Genomic DNA, 17,424 nt, shown 5'->3' with positions numbered 1-17,424 from the left:
TTGCTCCCTTTGGTGGGCCTGATGACTGAACCATGGATGTACGTAGGCCCTGATGCCCTTTCCTCTTCAGCCTCTCTCTGCAAGAAAGGTTTCATTCTTTGGGCCTTTTCCTGGATATGTTGAGGGTACTTTTTCTGTCTGGAGCTGCTTTTCTGTGCATGCACTCTGGATGTGAATTGGATAGAAGTGAATCAATTCCACAGGGGAGGAACTTTAAAAGGATTGGTGTCACCCCTTCATGCTCTTCATGGTTTATTGGTGTATCTATTACATAGTTGGAGCCACTCAATCTACCATCACATTATATGTTACACCTGAAGCAAGCATCTCAAGAAAAATACCACCAACATGGTCTTTCCAAATTCATCTAAATTCACTGGAAGAAGTGAACCAACACCAGTGTCCTCTTCCGGGCCAACATCTCCTGCATTGAGCTCTTAAGTTACTCTCAATCAGCTACATTGGGGCAGACAATGCCCAACACCAGATTCCCAAAAATGACCCTCTACTCCAAGGTCTGTCGTGGGAAGAGATTACCAAGTGGACAGAGAAAAAGATTCAAAGATATGCACAAAGTTTTTTGTTTTGAGGATGTGCAACATTCCCACTGCCTCTTGGGAATCCCTGGCCCATGACCACTCAAAGTAGAGAAGGAGAATACAAGGTGGTATTGAGAACCTCAGGGTCATGCATTGAGCATACACAGAGGCCCATCACAGGTGGCAGAAGGAGTGCACCACTACACAAACTACCTACCCACCCACCCTTCAGCTATTTCCTGCCCCTTTTGTGGAAGAGTCTGTGGTTCCCACATTGGCCTCATTAGTCCTGTCAGAATCCACAAAAACAGAGTGGAAGCAAGTCATCTCAATCCAGAGGGAATGCTGGAGAAGATGTGGTATGCACACTTGAAGGGCCAGTTGCATGTAAGTGACCAATTTTACACAATAATGCAATTATGTAATAGATAAAAAACATTCCATGTGGTTAAATTTATAGACCATGAACTTTGATCTCTGTCTGACCCAAGAGGAAATAAAGGATGAAATCAGTGCAAAAATCTGGACTTGAAGCTGAGAAGTCAAATGAACAAAAAGTAATATTTAATATTTAACAATATGTAACGTGTAAAACAGTGGTTACCAGATAAGAAATTGACAATGAAAGGATCCGCTGTCAAAAGATCTGCACTTCTGTTTTCTTTTGCAAATTATGCTTTGCATTACAGGACAGTCTTCCTGTTCACATGAACAGATTGCTCTCCAAATTGCTTTATTGACTTACTTTGATCTAGTTCCACAATAAATCAGATTTGGAAGAATGTTTTTTATTCAGTATTAAATATATATATCATTTAAATCTTTGCCCTTATAATATGACCAAATGTCAATCTGCAGAGTACCATTTCATTCAAAGATATACATTGTCTTTTTCAATTATAAATCAATTTTAACTATTCTGATTTTTGTACAATCAAAGTTAGCAGCTGTAGTATAGTGAGAGATAGAGTGAAAACATAAGGGCCTAATTTGGGCATCAAGTAATCTTCCTAATTGATTCAGAATTCTTGGCTAGTCTTTACAATTTCCTGAGTGCCTTATTGTTTGACACTGTCAATAATTAAACCATCAAACATAAAAGCACATTGTATGTCAGGGTTACTTAAAAAAAAGTATGAACAACATGTGAAGCATATGATTCATTTATAAGTGAATTAGCCAAATATTGTGACAACAATAATTTCCTGAAGGATGCATTGGAAGCTTCTTAGACCTGAGTGAATGGAGATTCTGCTGAGATTATAAAACAGTTTCAGCCTTTCACTTTGATGTAAGGGTGGAATAATGTAATATTGGGTACCTGCACACACCAAACCTGCTTGATTTTGCCTCATGTGAAGTGGACCCAATTCAAAGATAGATCAAGATATCACATGGAATCCAACGTTCCCAAGGATTTTAAGGAATTACAATTCAAGTTCCTTTCTCAATAGAGTTGATCACATTAAAAAAGTAGCTATGCACAGCATTGATTCTTATCATAAGGAACATATTTTTTGAGAGAGATTAAGGTGATAGACCAAATCCTCAGCACAGGGTAAGAGGGTTCAAATGAATATGAAAAAATATTCAGTTTTATTTTTTTTAAATGTTGATGAAAAATCTTCAACCTGAAATGCTAACTCAGTTTCGCTCTCCATGGATGCTGCCTGACTTGTTGACCATTTGCAACATTTCCTGATTTTACTTCAGATTTCCAGCATCTTCAGTATGTTAATGTATGAACATGTGTCTAATAATGCCTTTACACAAGCACTGAAATAGGAGGAGTATTTGTGAGAATTGAACAAATTGTCAGCAGAAACTATGCTGATTGATCACACTGGTGACAGGTAAGAACAAGAGTCCTTTACTAGAACATGTGGTAGCAACACTACTCACTGTTTGACTGTCATGAAACTCCCAATATTAGAATAGTGTTGTCAAGGGAAAGTTAAATTTTTAACCTCTTGTGGCTTAAAGGCAGACCAGTTGAAGAGTTTTGTCTCTTTAAAAAATGTTATAAGATTGGCAGAAAGCTTCTATTACCATGTGTGTAACAGCCAGTATAAGGTCAATTCTTTTAGCTGGTATCATCAACAGGGACAAACAGAAATGACCAGTGTTATATTGTGTATTTGGCTTAACTGTGTTACGATGCAAAATGCTAGCAAGTAGAGGTTGTTAAATATAATCCTCATAGTGCCGAAATGACTGAATACAACTTAAATAAATTTATTATACAAGTAATGCTTTAGGTTAAAATGACCTTAGGTAGAGTACTCTCTATTATATGTGTTCTTGTTTGTTTTGCCTTTATCGGAATAGGCTTCATCAGGTCTCATTTATCACCAGCAGATGATAGTTCATTCTTATTTTGTTAATGTGCACTATAAATATTAGTTTTACTTGTTCATTGTAGCATTCTGCACAGGGGTAAAATTATCAGTCAAATGGTTTTTTTATATTATTAAGGGAGGTACAACATTTCAGAAGCTGCCTTGTAACTTAGAATGATATGATCCTAATGCAGGCAAATGGAATAAATGTAGATGGACAAAATCCTCATTTCTGCGCTGTACAATTCCATGACTCTATAACTCAACACTAATTAGGTTGTTTAAAAAGTCCATAGGCAAGCCAACTTCTGATTATAAAAACCAGAAAATGCTGGAAATACTCAGCAGGTCAGGCAATGTCGAAGGAGAGAGAAACAGATTAGCATTCAGGTTGCAGAGCTTTTGTCAGAACTTGAAGAGAGAGAAAATGTTAGTTTTAAGTTGCAGAGAAACTGGGAGAGAGATAGGACAAAGGGAACATCTCTGATAGTTTGGGGGCCAGGGTTGCCCTAGAAACAAGTTGAAGAGATCATTTAGTCAGTGGGTTAATGTGGGCATTTAGAGGGGAGAAAATGAAACAAAAGGGGCAATAAGAGAATGAGAGTACAGACAAAGAAAAAGTGAAAATGTATGGAAATGCAGGGCTTTGTAGGACCTGGCCTACAGGCCAGGAGGTGCTAACGGAGAGAGAAGAACTGAGACAATGTCACGGAGGGATGGACCTACAGCAGAAACGGTCAGTTCTATTCGAGGTAGAGAAAGCAAGTTTACCTGCAACTGTAGAACTTGATATTGGGTCCAGAAGCCTGGAATATGCCAGAAAGAAAATGAGGTGCTGTTCATCAAGTTTATTTTGGTTTATCAGTGCAGGAGGTCAAGTTTATCAGTGCAGGAGGCCCACGTATAGAGGTAGTGGGAGGAGGATGGCAGAGAATTACAGTGGCAGGCAACAGAAAAACTCCAATTGCCCCTGCAGACTGAATGCATATGCTTCCCAAAGTAGCCACCCAATCACTGACCTTCCTCCCCCTTCACTTTCCTCAGACCTCATCTCTCTCCCCAGTCCCAGTTTCATCCCTTCAAACCTTCCCTCTCTGATCCCATAGAGACCTTAGCTTTGGCCCCCAATTTCTCGCTCTTAAAGAATTCTGAGACGAATTTCACACTGAATCTTCTTCCACAGACTCTGTTTCCATGTTTTATTTCTTTGACCAGGAGCCCTCCCCCTCAAACTGCAGACCCTTTTTCCCAGAATTCCCAATCCACCTGAACCCCTCCCTTTGGTCTCTTATCCACTCTGGATCTGTTTTAACTGGTAAACATTGATTTTCCAGTCCCTGCACTCTCTCCTAACCTATCCCCTTCTAGACTTGCAGCATTTCATTCACTAAGAACCAATCTTGATATCATTATCAAACCTGCTCACAGGGGATGCTGTTAAGGTGTGACATCTTACAGAGGCTAAGAATCAGCTCTGAGAAATCCTCATAGCTTTTCCCCGGACCATGATGACTCAACACGATGGTCTCCCAAGCCATCATCAACCTCGTTTCCTTAGAAGTCTTGCCCCACTAAACTTACACCTTACCTACTTTGATTCCCATCACTTCTCTCTGGCTGCTTCAACAAAATTCCGCAGGAAATACACCTTTCCGTGTCCCCCTTCCACATATTTCAAAGGGGCCTTGTGACTTGCTGGTCCACTTTTCCTCTCCCACCAATCACTGCCCACTCTGGGATCCAAGAAAGGAAATCGGTTTCATCCACTAGTAGTACTAACGTATCTTTACAGATAAGCACTGAATTTGGCTCTTCAAATTAGATTTGCAGAACTTTCATCTACTGAGTAATTGTATGATTCTCCATTGATTGGACTAATCTAGTAAAATAATGGTGTGTCTGCTGAAGATTCTGTAAACCTTTTCTGTTAGTGTTCGCCACAGCAATTTCAGAGGTTTACAACTTTTGCTGCTCCATCTCAGTTGTAATTCCACAAGATATCCACAGGTCTGTGTTTCAGTGCAAGGGCAGCAGCACTTCCAAGCACACTGCTATTTTCTAGAGATAATTTTTCATGGATGTGCCAGTACTTGTTGACACAAGGTCACAAATCAGCAATGAATTTTGGTCAACAAGATTTTATCACTGATTTATTACAATGTGGAGCCTTAGGTAATCTTACTTTCTATTCCTATTAGTTATTTGTTAGGTACAGGTACACATCTGATAGTCTCTAGACACATGATTTCTTTCTTGCATCATAAGCTGGCTGATAAGTTTTTGAGAATAAATATGTGTCCTGATGTATTTCCTGGCTTTTGTCTAATACCCATATCTGGAGTGTTACTGAAAATAAAAGCTGGGACAGTTTGTCCAATCTCCCCAAGCTTCAGTGAGAAATCGGCAGGATTTGCAGAGAAATGCTGTAAGCAAATGAAAACAACTGTTTATGACAAAATCTCTGGCAGTTCCCTCTAACTGCCATCAGGAGTGCAGGTGGAAGAAAGGGTAATATCCATGGGAATTTAAATTTTAAACCTTTTGTCCACTATGTTCTCAAGGGCTTTGTGAACAATTTCACTTTGACTCTATGTCCATTTAACATTGATGCATTTTCTGCACCCATTTTTTTTGACACACAGGCATGCAATTCTTCTATCCTTCAGTTAGTGCATGTGCAGCATAGGTCATAATGCTGTCATTTAAAATATTGCCGGCTTCCATATGCAGAATGAAGCCTTGTGTCAAATTATATTTACACTGATCTTGAAGAATTCGGAAGTTGCTTGCTTTGATTATTTGAAACCTTAGTAAAGGCTGGCATACTTCGTACTGAAGGACAATTAGCAATTTGATAGCTGCATCTTTTTCATAAGGCAGTTCAAGAAGAAATCATAGAAAGTAGGAGGCTATTCAGCCTATAGTGCTTGTGATGTCTCTTCAGAAAAGATGTCCTATGGGTCCTCTGCACTTTTTTCTTAGCCCTGCAACTTTATTTCAAGTATTTATCCAAATCCACATTGAAAGTTATTATTGATGCTGCTTCCTCCCACCATTCAGACAGCATGTTCCAGATCAGAATAGTTTACTCTAAAACAAAAGTTCTGATCATCTCATAAAGTCATAGAGAGATACAGCACAAAAACAAGTCCTTCAGCCCACCTGGTCCGTTCTGACCATCGACAACCCATTAGCATTAATCCTATATTAGTCCCTTTTTTTGTATTTTCCCCAAATTCTTATCATCAGCCGCAGATTCTACCATACACCTACATACTAGGGATAGTTTACAGTGTACAATTAACCTACATACTTGCATGTCTTTGGGATATGGGAAGTAACTGGAGCACCCGGAGGAAACCCATGGTTTACAGGGAGAATGTGAAAACTCCACACAGACCGCACCCAAGATCAGAATTGAATCTGGGTCTTTGGCTTGCCACTAGCTGTGCTACTGTGGTTTTTATACCAATTATGTTAAATCTGATGCAGGGTCTTCATAGATGCTGCCTGACCTGCTGAGTGTTTCCAGCATTTTCTGTTTTTATTACATTAAATCTGTGTTCTCTGGATGCCAATCCTCCTACCAATGGAAACTGTTTCTTCTTATATTTTCCATCTAAACCCTTCACTATTTTCAACATTTGTATTCAATCCCCCACTACCATTCTCCTCATGTAACAGAAGATCCTCATCCATGGTCATTTCCTTTGCACCAAGGCCTTGTCATTCTTCCTTAAAATGAGATACCCAGAATTGGAACAACACTCCAGATAAAGCTGGAGGTATTAATATTTAGCATAATTCCCTTGTTGTTATACTCTGTGCCTGTATTTATTAACCCAAGGTTTCCCTATGCTTTTCATTTAAAAAAAACTGACTTATTAACTTTACTTTCCACCTTCAAATATTTGTGTTCATAAACCCCAGGTTTCTTTGGTCCTCAAACTTTTTCTGTACCATTTTCTTTAAATCACCTCTCCACCTTCTTCCTATCAAATGCATTCACTTAATATCTCTGTGCTAAATTTCATCTGCTGTGTTTCTGTCCATATCACGAGTCTACATTCTCCTGAAGTCCACTATTACTGTATATACCTCATTTTACTATAGTTATAACTTCTGTATCATCAGTGAATTTAGTATGTCCTATATACCCATATATCAATAAAATATTAACAAAAGAAGCTGTGGGCCTAATAATGCCTCCTATGGAACACCACAATAAACTTGCTTCTATTCTGAAGATCTATTCTGAACTAGTGTTTGCCGCTACTCTTCATTTTCTGCCCCTAGGCCAATTTCATATCTATGCAACCATTCCTCTAATCCCCTGGGCTTTAATTTTGCTTACAAGTCCTTTATTTGGTACTTTATCAAAAGCCTTTTGAAAGGGCACATTTTTCAACTGCACCAACCTTAGCAACCATTTCCATTACTGCATCAATGCACTCAATCAAGTTTGTGAAAATCAATTTACCTTACAATAGTTCTGTGGTGACTTTCTTTGATTAGCTCATCATTTCATGGACATCCATTGATTTTGGCCGGAGTCAAAGTTTCCCCATAAGTGGTGTTAGGTAGACTGGCTCTGTTTTGATTATGTTCTATGATACCATGATTTCCAATGAGATTCCAAACAGGCATGCTGATGAATCTCCATCATGCAAATAGACTATCAAAGTGTATTCAGTGGTTATCTAAACGAGAACTATAGGCAGTCCTCAGGTAATGATTGGGTTCTGTTCCTGAGAACTGTTTGTAGCCTGAACTGTTTGTAAGTTGGAAATGAACAAAAACAGTGTGTGAGAGAGGATCACAGAAACAGCTGTGACGGGGACCGAGCAGGCACGGGGAGAGCAGCTGGCCTCACTGACTCAGTGAGTGAGTGAATGAATCTGCTCAGCACTCCCAGCTCTGCTCAGCTTGACCCAGCACCCGAATGTGAGAGTCTCAGACTCACGTGAGCGGTTAGTTGTTTCCCGTAGAATCGGCAAAATCCAATCCAATAAGTTACATGATGCTGATGATGCACTGGGATTGTAAACGCTGCTGGCACATTCCCTGGAGGCTTCTCCAACCTCCGACTACACCACTCATTCCTAAGCTACAGTAGTGTAGCGGTTAGCGTAACGCTTTACAGCGCCAGCGACCCGGGTTCAATTCCAGCCACAGTCTGTGAGGAGTTTATATGTTCTCCCCGTGTCTGTGTGGGTTTCCTCCGGGTGCTCCGGTTTCCTCCCACATTCCAAAGACATACAAGTTAGGAAATTGTGGTCATGCTGTGTTGGCGCCGGAAGCGTGGCGACACTTGTGGGCTGCCCCCAGAACACCGGGATTCATTTCACTGTGTATTTCGATGTACATGTGACTAATAAAGATATCTTATCTAATTAGAGAGCAACCAGGTTTTTCAAGACCCAGTTAGATAGACCTTTGCTGTCAGTCAAACAGCATTTCTTGCCATCTCTAATATTGATACAATTAATAAATAAAAATTATCACAGAAACTGAAAAATGAACACAATTTTTAAATGCACCTTTGAACTGAGCAATTTTCAGGAGGTTAATCTTTCATTTTAATCTTTAGTTCAAGGTCGCTTCAAGACAGTCCTAATAGTTTTATGGCTCTTCAGTCTTGCCTCCTTCTGCAAACAATGGAACTTGACTTCAATGGAACAGTATACTTGCCACAGCCTAAATGGCTGGCTGATTGAACATTCCCCACATTGCACCCTACTTTGAAATAAATTTTTCTTTTTAAATTTTATTTATTTAAATTGTTATTAAAATTTAAATTTTATATAAAGCTTCTCCCCATTTTGAGAACGGAGTGAAAAAGAAATCTGATTATTCTCTGTGGCTTAACATCAGATTCCATCTATTCAGCATCTTACACTCCTTTAAAAGTTCCATGTTTTCTGCAAGTTAATTGACCTTGGACAATAGTATCAGTTAGGTGTGATTCTATTTTTATTGTGTTTGCCATCATTATATGCTTACTATTCCAAACCTGACACAGATCAGAATTGCTTAGCTGGATGGAAAATTACTATTTTGCTGAGTGCTTGCTTTTGTGGGGGTAATATAGTGTGGATCAGATAAAGGCAAATGTTGCTTGTCTTTAAGTTGTCACAAACCCAGATACTCTTCCACACTATGGAACAGGGTGACCAGAAAGCAAAAAGAAATCAGGAAACTTTTTCTGGTGGGATGGGGTGGGTGGGAGGTTGAAGGGTAGAGGCAGGTGGCATGGCGTAGAGGGATCTGAGGTGTGGGTGGGGGGGGTGGTTTGAGGTCTGAGATCCAAGGTAACAAAAGGCGAGAAGATTAGGTAGCAATCTCTCCTTTAGGAGTGCACTGCACTTGAAATATTACTACATTCATTGTCACAAGTTTGTGTAAGAACCAAAAAGATCACAACTAGGAGCCAGCAAGATTTTAAATACATAGACAGAAGTTCTGACATTTCTAAAATCACATTAACTATCTTAGTTCCTTCTTGTGAGAATGACATAAAGATGAGGAAAGTGTGAAGCATGAGACAATGTGAAAGGCGTGAAGACTAGAAACCTCTTGCAGGATGCTACCTTGAAAATCGGGACAATTGGTGCCCTGACAGTACCTAGATCAGGACATGGGACAAAGTCTCTATCACTGGGACAATCCCAACATTATTGTGACATCTGGACACCCTTGTGTGTGATACAGCTAACTGATCTCTAAGAATTCTCATTTTCCTTTCCTGCTCACATGACAAGACATGAATAAGACCCTACAAATGGTTAAATTTCCTTGTAGAGTATTAACTCAGGTCTCTTCCCATCACAAGTATTGTTCTTAATTTTCTTATTGTCTGTTTGTATTAATGAAGGATTTCAACCTCTTTGCTTCAATTATATCCTGTTCAATATTGCCTGTCACTTAATTTTGCCTATCACACTTGTATCAGTTGGAAATGCATGATCTAGGCTTCTCTCAGACTGCAATCAGAGTTGCTAAATGCAGTTAATTATCTTCTGACTCCTTCAGCAGTGGTTCCAGTAGCAGTTTAGCTGTTGCTGAAGCACACTCAAAGTGCTGGAGGAACTCAGCGGGGAGCTGTTGCTGAAGTTGGCTCCTGCAACGTCTGTAAATTTAACTTTTCATCTCTTTTCTGTCTTAGTTGTCTAAATGTTCCTGGGACATGGGTGACGTTGACTAAAGCTATATTATACCCATGCTCAGTTGCCTGCCCTTGATAGTGAAGGGAGTTCTGCGTGAACCTCTGCAACCTCAGTCCCGATTGTATTCCCATGTTGGAGAAGGAGTTTCATGACTTTGACTCAGTGACAAAGCTGTCCTGAAGGAAAGGTGCCCTTTTTAGTTCTTAGTTTTTCTCCATCTATCAGCATTCCCAGCTTCACATTATGGTGAGCTCAAATGACACTGCTGCATATATTTCAGTGCAAAAATTGAAAGCTGGTTTCCTCTCTTTGCTAAGTATTTCATTTTCTCAATTCTTTTTCAGTTAATGTTGCCCTGGGCTTGGATACTACTGTCATATTCAGAGAGAATTAGAACAGGAGAATATTTGAAACTGACTTTTCTTGTCTTAACTTCAAGCAAATTTATTATAAAGGCTGTAGAAAAAATGATAATATTTAATTGACATCATTGAGATTAATAAAAACTGAGAGACATGACGTGGTAATAACCAACTGAAGAATACAGGAGTGAATCTTGAGCAACTAATAATTGTCATCTGAACTAATCAAAATCAGCCTTGTGTTCCTTGTGCTGCAATTGACTGTAGAGATTTTATTCTGTTTTGGTCAAATTTTGAATGAGGATGGTTTGTCAATTATTTCTTGTTGTCTGATAATATTCATAAAAGGTTAATGATTTTGACTTTATCATCTTATCAAAGATATGTTAAGTAAAACCATCAATGCCATCATATATTATACATGCTATGAAACATCAAACTTACCTCTTCCAGCTGGCATGCATTGACAACACTGGTATATCTGTATTCATCAAATGAAAGTCCAAAGATAATGTTTTCCTTAATAGTTCCAGGCATTATCCAGGGTATCTGTGTGAGAAGGAAATCCTCCCACTGTGTTTAATTTTACCCTCCGAAGGCTCCAGTTCTCCCATTATCATCATCAAAAGTGAGCTCTAAATAAGACATGATGGAGACAGCAATATAATATAAGCTGTTGCATGAAATCCCATTGTTTGAAATAAGGTAGGTCATGTCCAAGTTCATTCATCATGTGTGCCAATAGTATAGTTCCAAAGTTCCAGTGCCTGTCACAACCAGAACACTTACAGCAATCAACTCACCGTTACAAGTAAAACAACTTTACCAAAGTAATCTATTGTGCAAGTGACCAAGATCAAAATATTATGGAAAGAGAAAATTGCTGGAACTGAATACATGTAAGGGTATTGGCTGCCATTTTGACTCCCCTCCTGAAATTAAATTCCAGCAACTTCACTAGATTCAAACATCAGTAGGTAGGTGCAATTTAACAAAGGCAAAGTTCTTCCCATCCCACTGAAATAGTTCTCATAGATATTTTGTGATACTCTTCATTTGCTCTTCCAGGTAATATAGTCCTTCCTGTCATCTCACAAAGCCTCATTTCAAGTAATTTGTACTGTCAAAATATGTTAAGCTTACATTGGTACCACTGGTTCCTGGAATCTGGACACGCATAGGTGCTGCAGTGTTGGGAACTTGGCCTGAACCCCTGGCCTCCACTGGTACTTCTGCAGCAATGAAATGGTGATTGCATCACTGTGAGGTTCAGTGTAGAGTAAGCCACTGAGGCAATTGCAGAGGCTGCCTGTGAGGGCTGGTGTTGGCGGGTTGGCGTGAGCGATGTGGTACTCAGCACTGAGAGGCGGAGCTCAGAGGTGCACCAAGGTGGACAGGGCAAAGATTACCAGGGGCAGAAGTGCAGGGCTGAGTCCTCAATCAGGCTGCTAGCACAGCAATGCTGTCAGTAACACATCTCTCTGCATGTAATTCTATAATGACCCCTTTTAACATTGAATCTACTAACACTCTCATTCCTGGGATCACACCCTGAAACATTATGTGAGGTACCAATGTATCGCCAATGATGAATCTGGATTATTTGCTTTTTGTTTAAGTATGCTCTTCCCTGATTCCTCAAGACTTCCTACTTTTTCCCCAAATTTGCTGCCCGATTATAAAATACCTTCCCTTGCCTTAGATTTGCTGTAGCTGTCACTGCCAGAAGAGGCTGGCGCAAGGTTGAACTTCCATCGGTCAAATGTACATTGAAATGCAGTTGTCCGATAGATTACTTATTTCCTTCATCACACAAAAGTTCTCAATTTTAATAATTCCCTCTGTTCACATAGTTTATTTAATGGCTTCACCTTTCAAACATGAGAATAACAAAAGCAATTTATTTTCAATAATTTTTAAAATATGCTGCAGTTATTTTAATATTTATTCATTTTATTGCTGTAGTGTGGGCAACTTGAGGGTCAAAATTAATCTTTGGTTGTTAGTGCTATAAGTGGGTCAGGGTTTTAGTTGTCTCCACCTTCAGTGCAGTCAGTTCCATTAAAGCCATTGGAACTAAAGTGAAGTGAATGGAACTGTCAGGATATGTGTACAAATAGGGCCTGCCAATATTCTCACACCTGGTAAATATTAGCAATCAACAACAATTATTTCTCCCTTGAACCCATGGGCTGCATTGTCAAATGCACAATTATCTACAAGGGCCATTGTCCCTTGGCCATGTTCTGCCTCAAGTACTATGGCATGGATTAGAATGGTATAGTGAGTATTATGGTGACACCAGAGGAGAGTTAGAGTGACAATTCCCATTATGCATAACATGAACATATTGACAGACAGATATGAAAATTTACTGCTACATACGTACACAGAATCTATCATCTGCAACAGGAAATCTCTAAATCTCAGCAAGTATATTTAGCAATCAGTACTACTTTTCAAGTGCAGTGTAACTGTCCAGCTTATTCTGTGAATTTATCATTGTTTTCAGAAGTGACATGGAACTTCTGTGAACAAGTCATCAAATATAGAAACTCTTACCTTGCCAGATCCTGTAGATCCAGCCACAGCCAGCAGTTCTCCTTTCTCTAATTTAAAGCTGATGTTTTTCAAGACAGGTGTAACATGCAGTGAGAAGTTGCTGAAAAACAATCCTTCATCGCCATTCACCATCTTATGCTCAGAATCATTCCGTTTAACTCTTTCAAATAACTCTCTGATTCCCTGTTTGTTTTTTAAAAAAAGTTACATTTGATATTGCTTGTGTCCTTTAATTACAAAAGCATTGCAGTGCATAACCAATATCTTAAGTTTTCCTTTATGCATTTTTTCTCCATTAAGTCCTCTTGAAGAATGATGTCTATTTTCCCTAATTTCTTTGACCCGCCAGATCAAAAATAGCATAGTTCCACAGTTGGGGTGGCACAGTGACACAACTAGCAGAGCTGCAGCCTCACAGTTCCCAGCACCCCAAGTTCAAACCTGACCTCCAGTGCTGTCTGTGTAGAGTTTGCACATTCCCCCTGTGGCTGCTTGGGTTACCCCTGGATGTTCCAGTTTCCTCATACATCCCAAAGTTATGGGGTTGGTAGGTAAATTGCTCTTAGTATGTAGGTGATTTATAGAACCTGGGGGAAATTGAGGGGAATGTGGAGTGAATAAGTTGTATTAGTGTAGGATTGGTGTAAATGGGTGCTTGATAGTGAGTATGGACATGGTGGGCTGAAACCAGCAGTATGAAACTATGACTAAAAAGAAAAATGCTTTTTATTCTGCCTCTGTGTGTGAGTGAGTGAGTGAGTTGGTGGGACTCATGTCACAGGAGATACAGATTCCATGGAAAAATATTAATAATAAATTGGAAAGAGATTTCAATAGATCTTTAACTTAGGGAACTAATGACCAAGGACTCCAGTCTGAATTAGAATTGGAAATGAGCAGTATTTTGAAATATGGATATATTCACATTCTAGGTAGTAATCCTTTTCAGTCTTCCATATCCCTGATGTAATGTGCAAATGTTATTTGTATGTAATTATGTGCTTTGTTTATAAATATACACCATAAAAAAGAATTGTGAGCACTAATTTATTGCATTTACAATATAGAATGTAGCAGTGAATGGAAACCTTGGTGATAATCTCCTGAAAACCATGACTCATTTCAGTGGAATTTCTGAATACTTTAGCATCAGGATTTTGGATGTATTCAGACCATGGATATTCAGACAGGAGGTCTTTAACTGTACGTCATTATGAGCTTCAGAACATTAAACTGGTTGCCTCAAGATTTATATATTTGCAAATATACATGAAGAATTGAAAGATTCTCAATGCTTTGGAAAATGAATTCTCACCTCATCCCAAGATGCTGTGACATTTATCATCTCAGCCTCCTTTGTTGACAGGTTGTACTCCACAGTCTTATGTTCATCTTTATGTAGGAAGTCCTGAAAGAAAAAATATTATGAACACTTGGTTGCTGACATCTGAAGGATGGGCACAGGGCAATGACCAGTTTTGGATCCATCTGGAAAAACCAGAATTTCACAAACTTACAATGATGTAATATAGAATCATAACTTGAAAATAGCCCAACTAATTTAGATTGTATTTAAAACACACTTCAATTTAAATGTTAGAAGCATTCATTATTGGCACCTGACAGTAATTTACTCAGGCATTTTTGAAATTATATGTATAAACAACTTAACCAGAAAACAATACTTAAACTGTTATACTATTGGTATCACTGCCAGCTTGGATGTATTACAAAGAATTCACTAATTTTTCACATAAAAGAGCATTCAGGAGTACACATCTGCCACAGCATAACATTCACAAAAGTAATGTCATCAATTTTCATTTTAGTGGAGATGGAACTAACTACTGGAGTTCTAGTTTCAAATGACTGATTTTTCGGGACTCATGTCACTTTGTCTCATAAGTTGTTTTTTGAATGAGAATAGTCTGTATAGGAAGATATATGGGTTATTGTATTGTTGCTATGAGATTAATTTCATTCAATTGGTCAAAATATTCACTTGAATTCTCTGAAAGAAGAGAGGTGCATTCATCCCTAAGGCTATTTTATCCTTGATGTATAGCTGCAATTTTAAGATCTCTCTTCCAACTGGTTGTGTACATGATGTCTGCAATATACCACAAAGATTACTTTGCTCTGTATACATTACAAACTTACACATTACACAAACTGTACACATTACACATCACAGGACATTGGTCTATTGGTGGATGCCAAGCTTTTCATGCCTGAAAATTGGATTTATAAGACATCCTTCAGTAAGCATAATCTGAAAGCTTTGCAAGCCAGATCCATTTGTGTTGTAATAGAAAATGTTTTCCCTAAATTTATTTATTTTAATCAACGGTTTTAATATACCCAGTTAGATCATTAACATACCTCTCTTCTGCAAGAGAAATCAAATGAATATATCGACCAACAAATAATCTCAGGATTGTTGGAGGATCTCAATGGGTTTGAGCAGCATCTGTGGGGGAAAGGAATTGGTCCTGATGCAGGGTTTCAACCCAAAATGTTGACAATTCCTTTCTCCCTACAGATGCTGCTTGATCCGCTGTTCTTTCAGCAGATAGTCTATTGCTCCAGATTCCAGCATCTGCAGTCTCCTGTATCTCTCTGAATATATTGACCAACTGAATGAATTTAATGTCATATGACAAACAGTAATCCAAATATTTTCTTAATAACAGTCTTTCCCAATGGTCTGGGTGAGAGGTCCATTATAATTAGCAGAGGAGCTTTGAGCAAAGTTACTTATAGCCTGATAAAACATTTCCTTTGACTCTTCTAGTTGGTAACAGAATACATAAATAATGCTCACATTATCAAATAAACAATTGATAAATTGTTGAACGTTTGGATGTTGTTCTGGTGAAAGCCAAAACTAAGAAAGAGTTCTGAATATCAATTATTATTAAGAACATGAGATATAAAAAGTATATTTAATTTGAAGCATTCGAATTTTCATGCTCCCCATCACTGCATTATTTCACTAACATACCTGTATTTTATGTATATGTTCCCAAAGAATCATACACATTTGTATTGAAGATGGAAACTGTCTGGTAACTGTCATTCGAAGGACGATGTTGTACGATATGTGGTGAATATCCTACGCAGTTTTACGGTATGTATGAAAGCGTAGGCAACCACAGACAGAAACACAACAAAAAAGCCTGAGAAAAAGAAAGCTGAGCTACTGAAGTATCTGCAGTAGGCAACTTTTCTGGTCAGCTTTATTTCAACCCTGTCAGATTAGAAGGAACACAGAAAAATTACACAGGAAACATCACAATTTCTTTCTATGTATGTTAACTCATGATAACTTATATTAAACAATGGAGTATATAACAATTTTATTTTTATGTCATGAGGTTGAGGGCAATACTATTGGGGAGCTGCTAACTAACATAAAAGAGAGTAGAGGTAAATGAGCCATTTTCCAATTGGCAACAGTATCAAATGGAACTATGGGGATAGGGCTGGGCCCACAATTATTTACAATCTATATTGATGACTTGGGTGAAGAGACCTAGTGCTCTGCAGCCAAATTAGCTGATAGTGCAAAGAGAGGTGGTTAGTAAATTGTGAGGAGGACACTAGGAACCTGCAAAGGAACACAGGTTGGCTAAGTGAGGAGAGCTTGGCAGGAGTATAATGTGGGAAAATGTGAGGTTGTTCACTTGATTGGAAGAAAAGAAAAGCAAATTATTATTTAAATGGACTGAGCCTATAAAATTTGCTCTTCAAAGAGTTCTAATAGTCCTAGTGCATGAAAACACAAAATGTTTGTGTGCAGATAGAGCAAGTAATTAGGAAGACTAATGGAATATTGGACATTGTTGCAGGGAGCGGCAGGAAATTTTGATGCAATTTATAGTTCCATGGCTCTGATGAGTGGAATAGTCATTGCTGAAGTCAAAATGGACATTGGGAAGCAGGCTATTGATGAGCAAATGCCATCTAAGAGCTATGTGGATGATTGGGTAGTTAGACTGGATTTGACCAGGATATACCTGGGCCATTTTCAACATTGTTGGGTGTTTGCCAGTGCTATGACTGTAGTGGAGAATCTTGGCTGGAGGCATGCCTAGTTGTGGTGCACAGTTCTCTCGGTAATACAACTGGTATGTTGTCCCATGACCACAGCTGTATCCAAGGCCTTAGCCATTCCCTGATATCACATGGAGTGAATTGAATAGGCTGAAGATTTTTTTTTGTGATAGAACTCAGGCAGAAGCCTTACTTGGCACTTCTGACTGAACATGGTTCTGATTGCTTTAACCTTGCCTTCAGCACTCACATGAAGGGTCCCACCATCAGTGAAGATGGGAAAGTTTTTGTTTCACTTATTCATTTAGGGGATGAAGGATTCACTTGCAGGCAATGTTTTATTGATTTTCCTAATTACTCCCACCCAAAAGTGGCAGGGAATCATGAACTGCTTCAGCCT

General features: G+C 38.8%; 1 protein-coding gene across 1 annotated transcript in view; it reads right to left on the bottom strand.

The window, feature by feature from the left end:
* The window catches only part of cftr (CF transmembrane conductance regulator), an 89,131-nt gene that overhangs the window by 30,715 nt on the left and 40,992 nt on the right, over positions 1 to 17,424 (bottom strand). Inside the window, 6 exon segments of the mRNA XM_052030223.1 lie at positions 10,851 to 10,960; positions 10,963 to 11,041; positions 12,969 to 13,151; positions 14,284 to 14,376; positions 15,973 to 16,070; positions 16,073 to 16,218. Coding sequence (XP_051886183.1) covers positions 10,851 to 10,960; positions 10,963 to 11,041; positions 12,969 to 13,151; positions 14,284 to 14,376; positions 15,973 to 16,070; positions 16,073 to 16,218 — 709 coding nt within the window.

Source organism: Pristis pectinata, chromosome 15, assembly GCF_009764475.1.
Source record: "Pristis pectinata isolate sPriPec2 chromosome 15, sPriPec2.1.pri, whole genome shotgun sequence".
Classification (NCBI taxonomy): domain Eukaryota; kingdom Metazoa; phylum Chordata; class Chondrichthyes; order Rhinopristiformes; family Pristidae; genus Pristis; species Pristis pectinata.
Note: the sequence above shows the minus strand (reverse complement) of the source record. Positions and strands in the feature narration are given on the sequence as shown.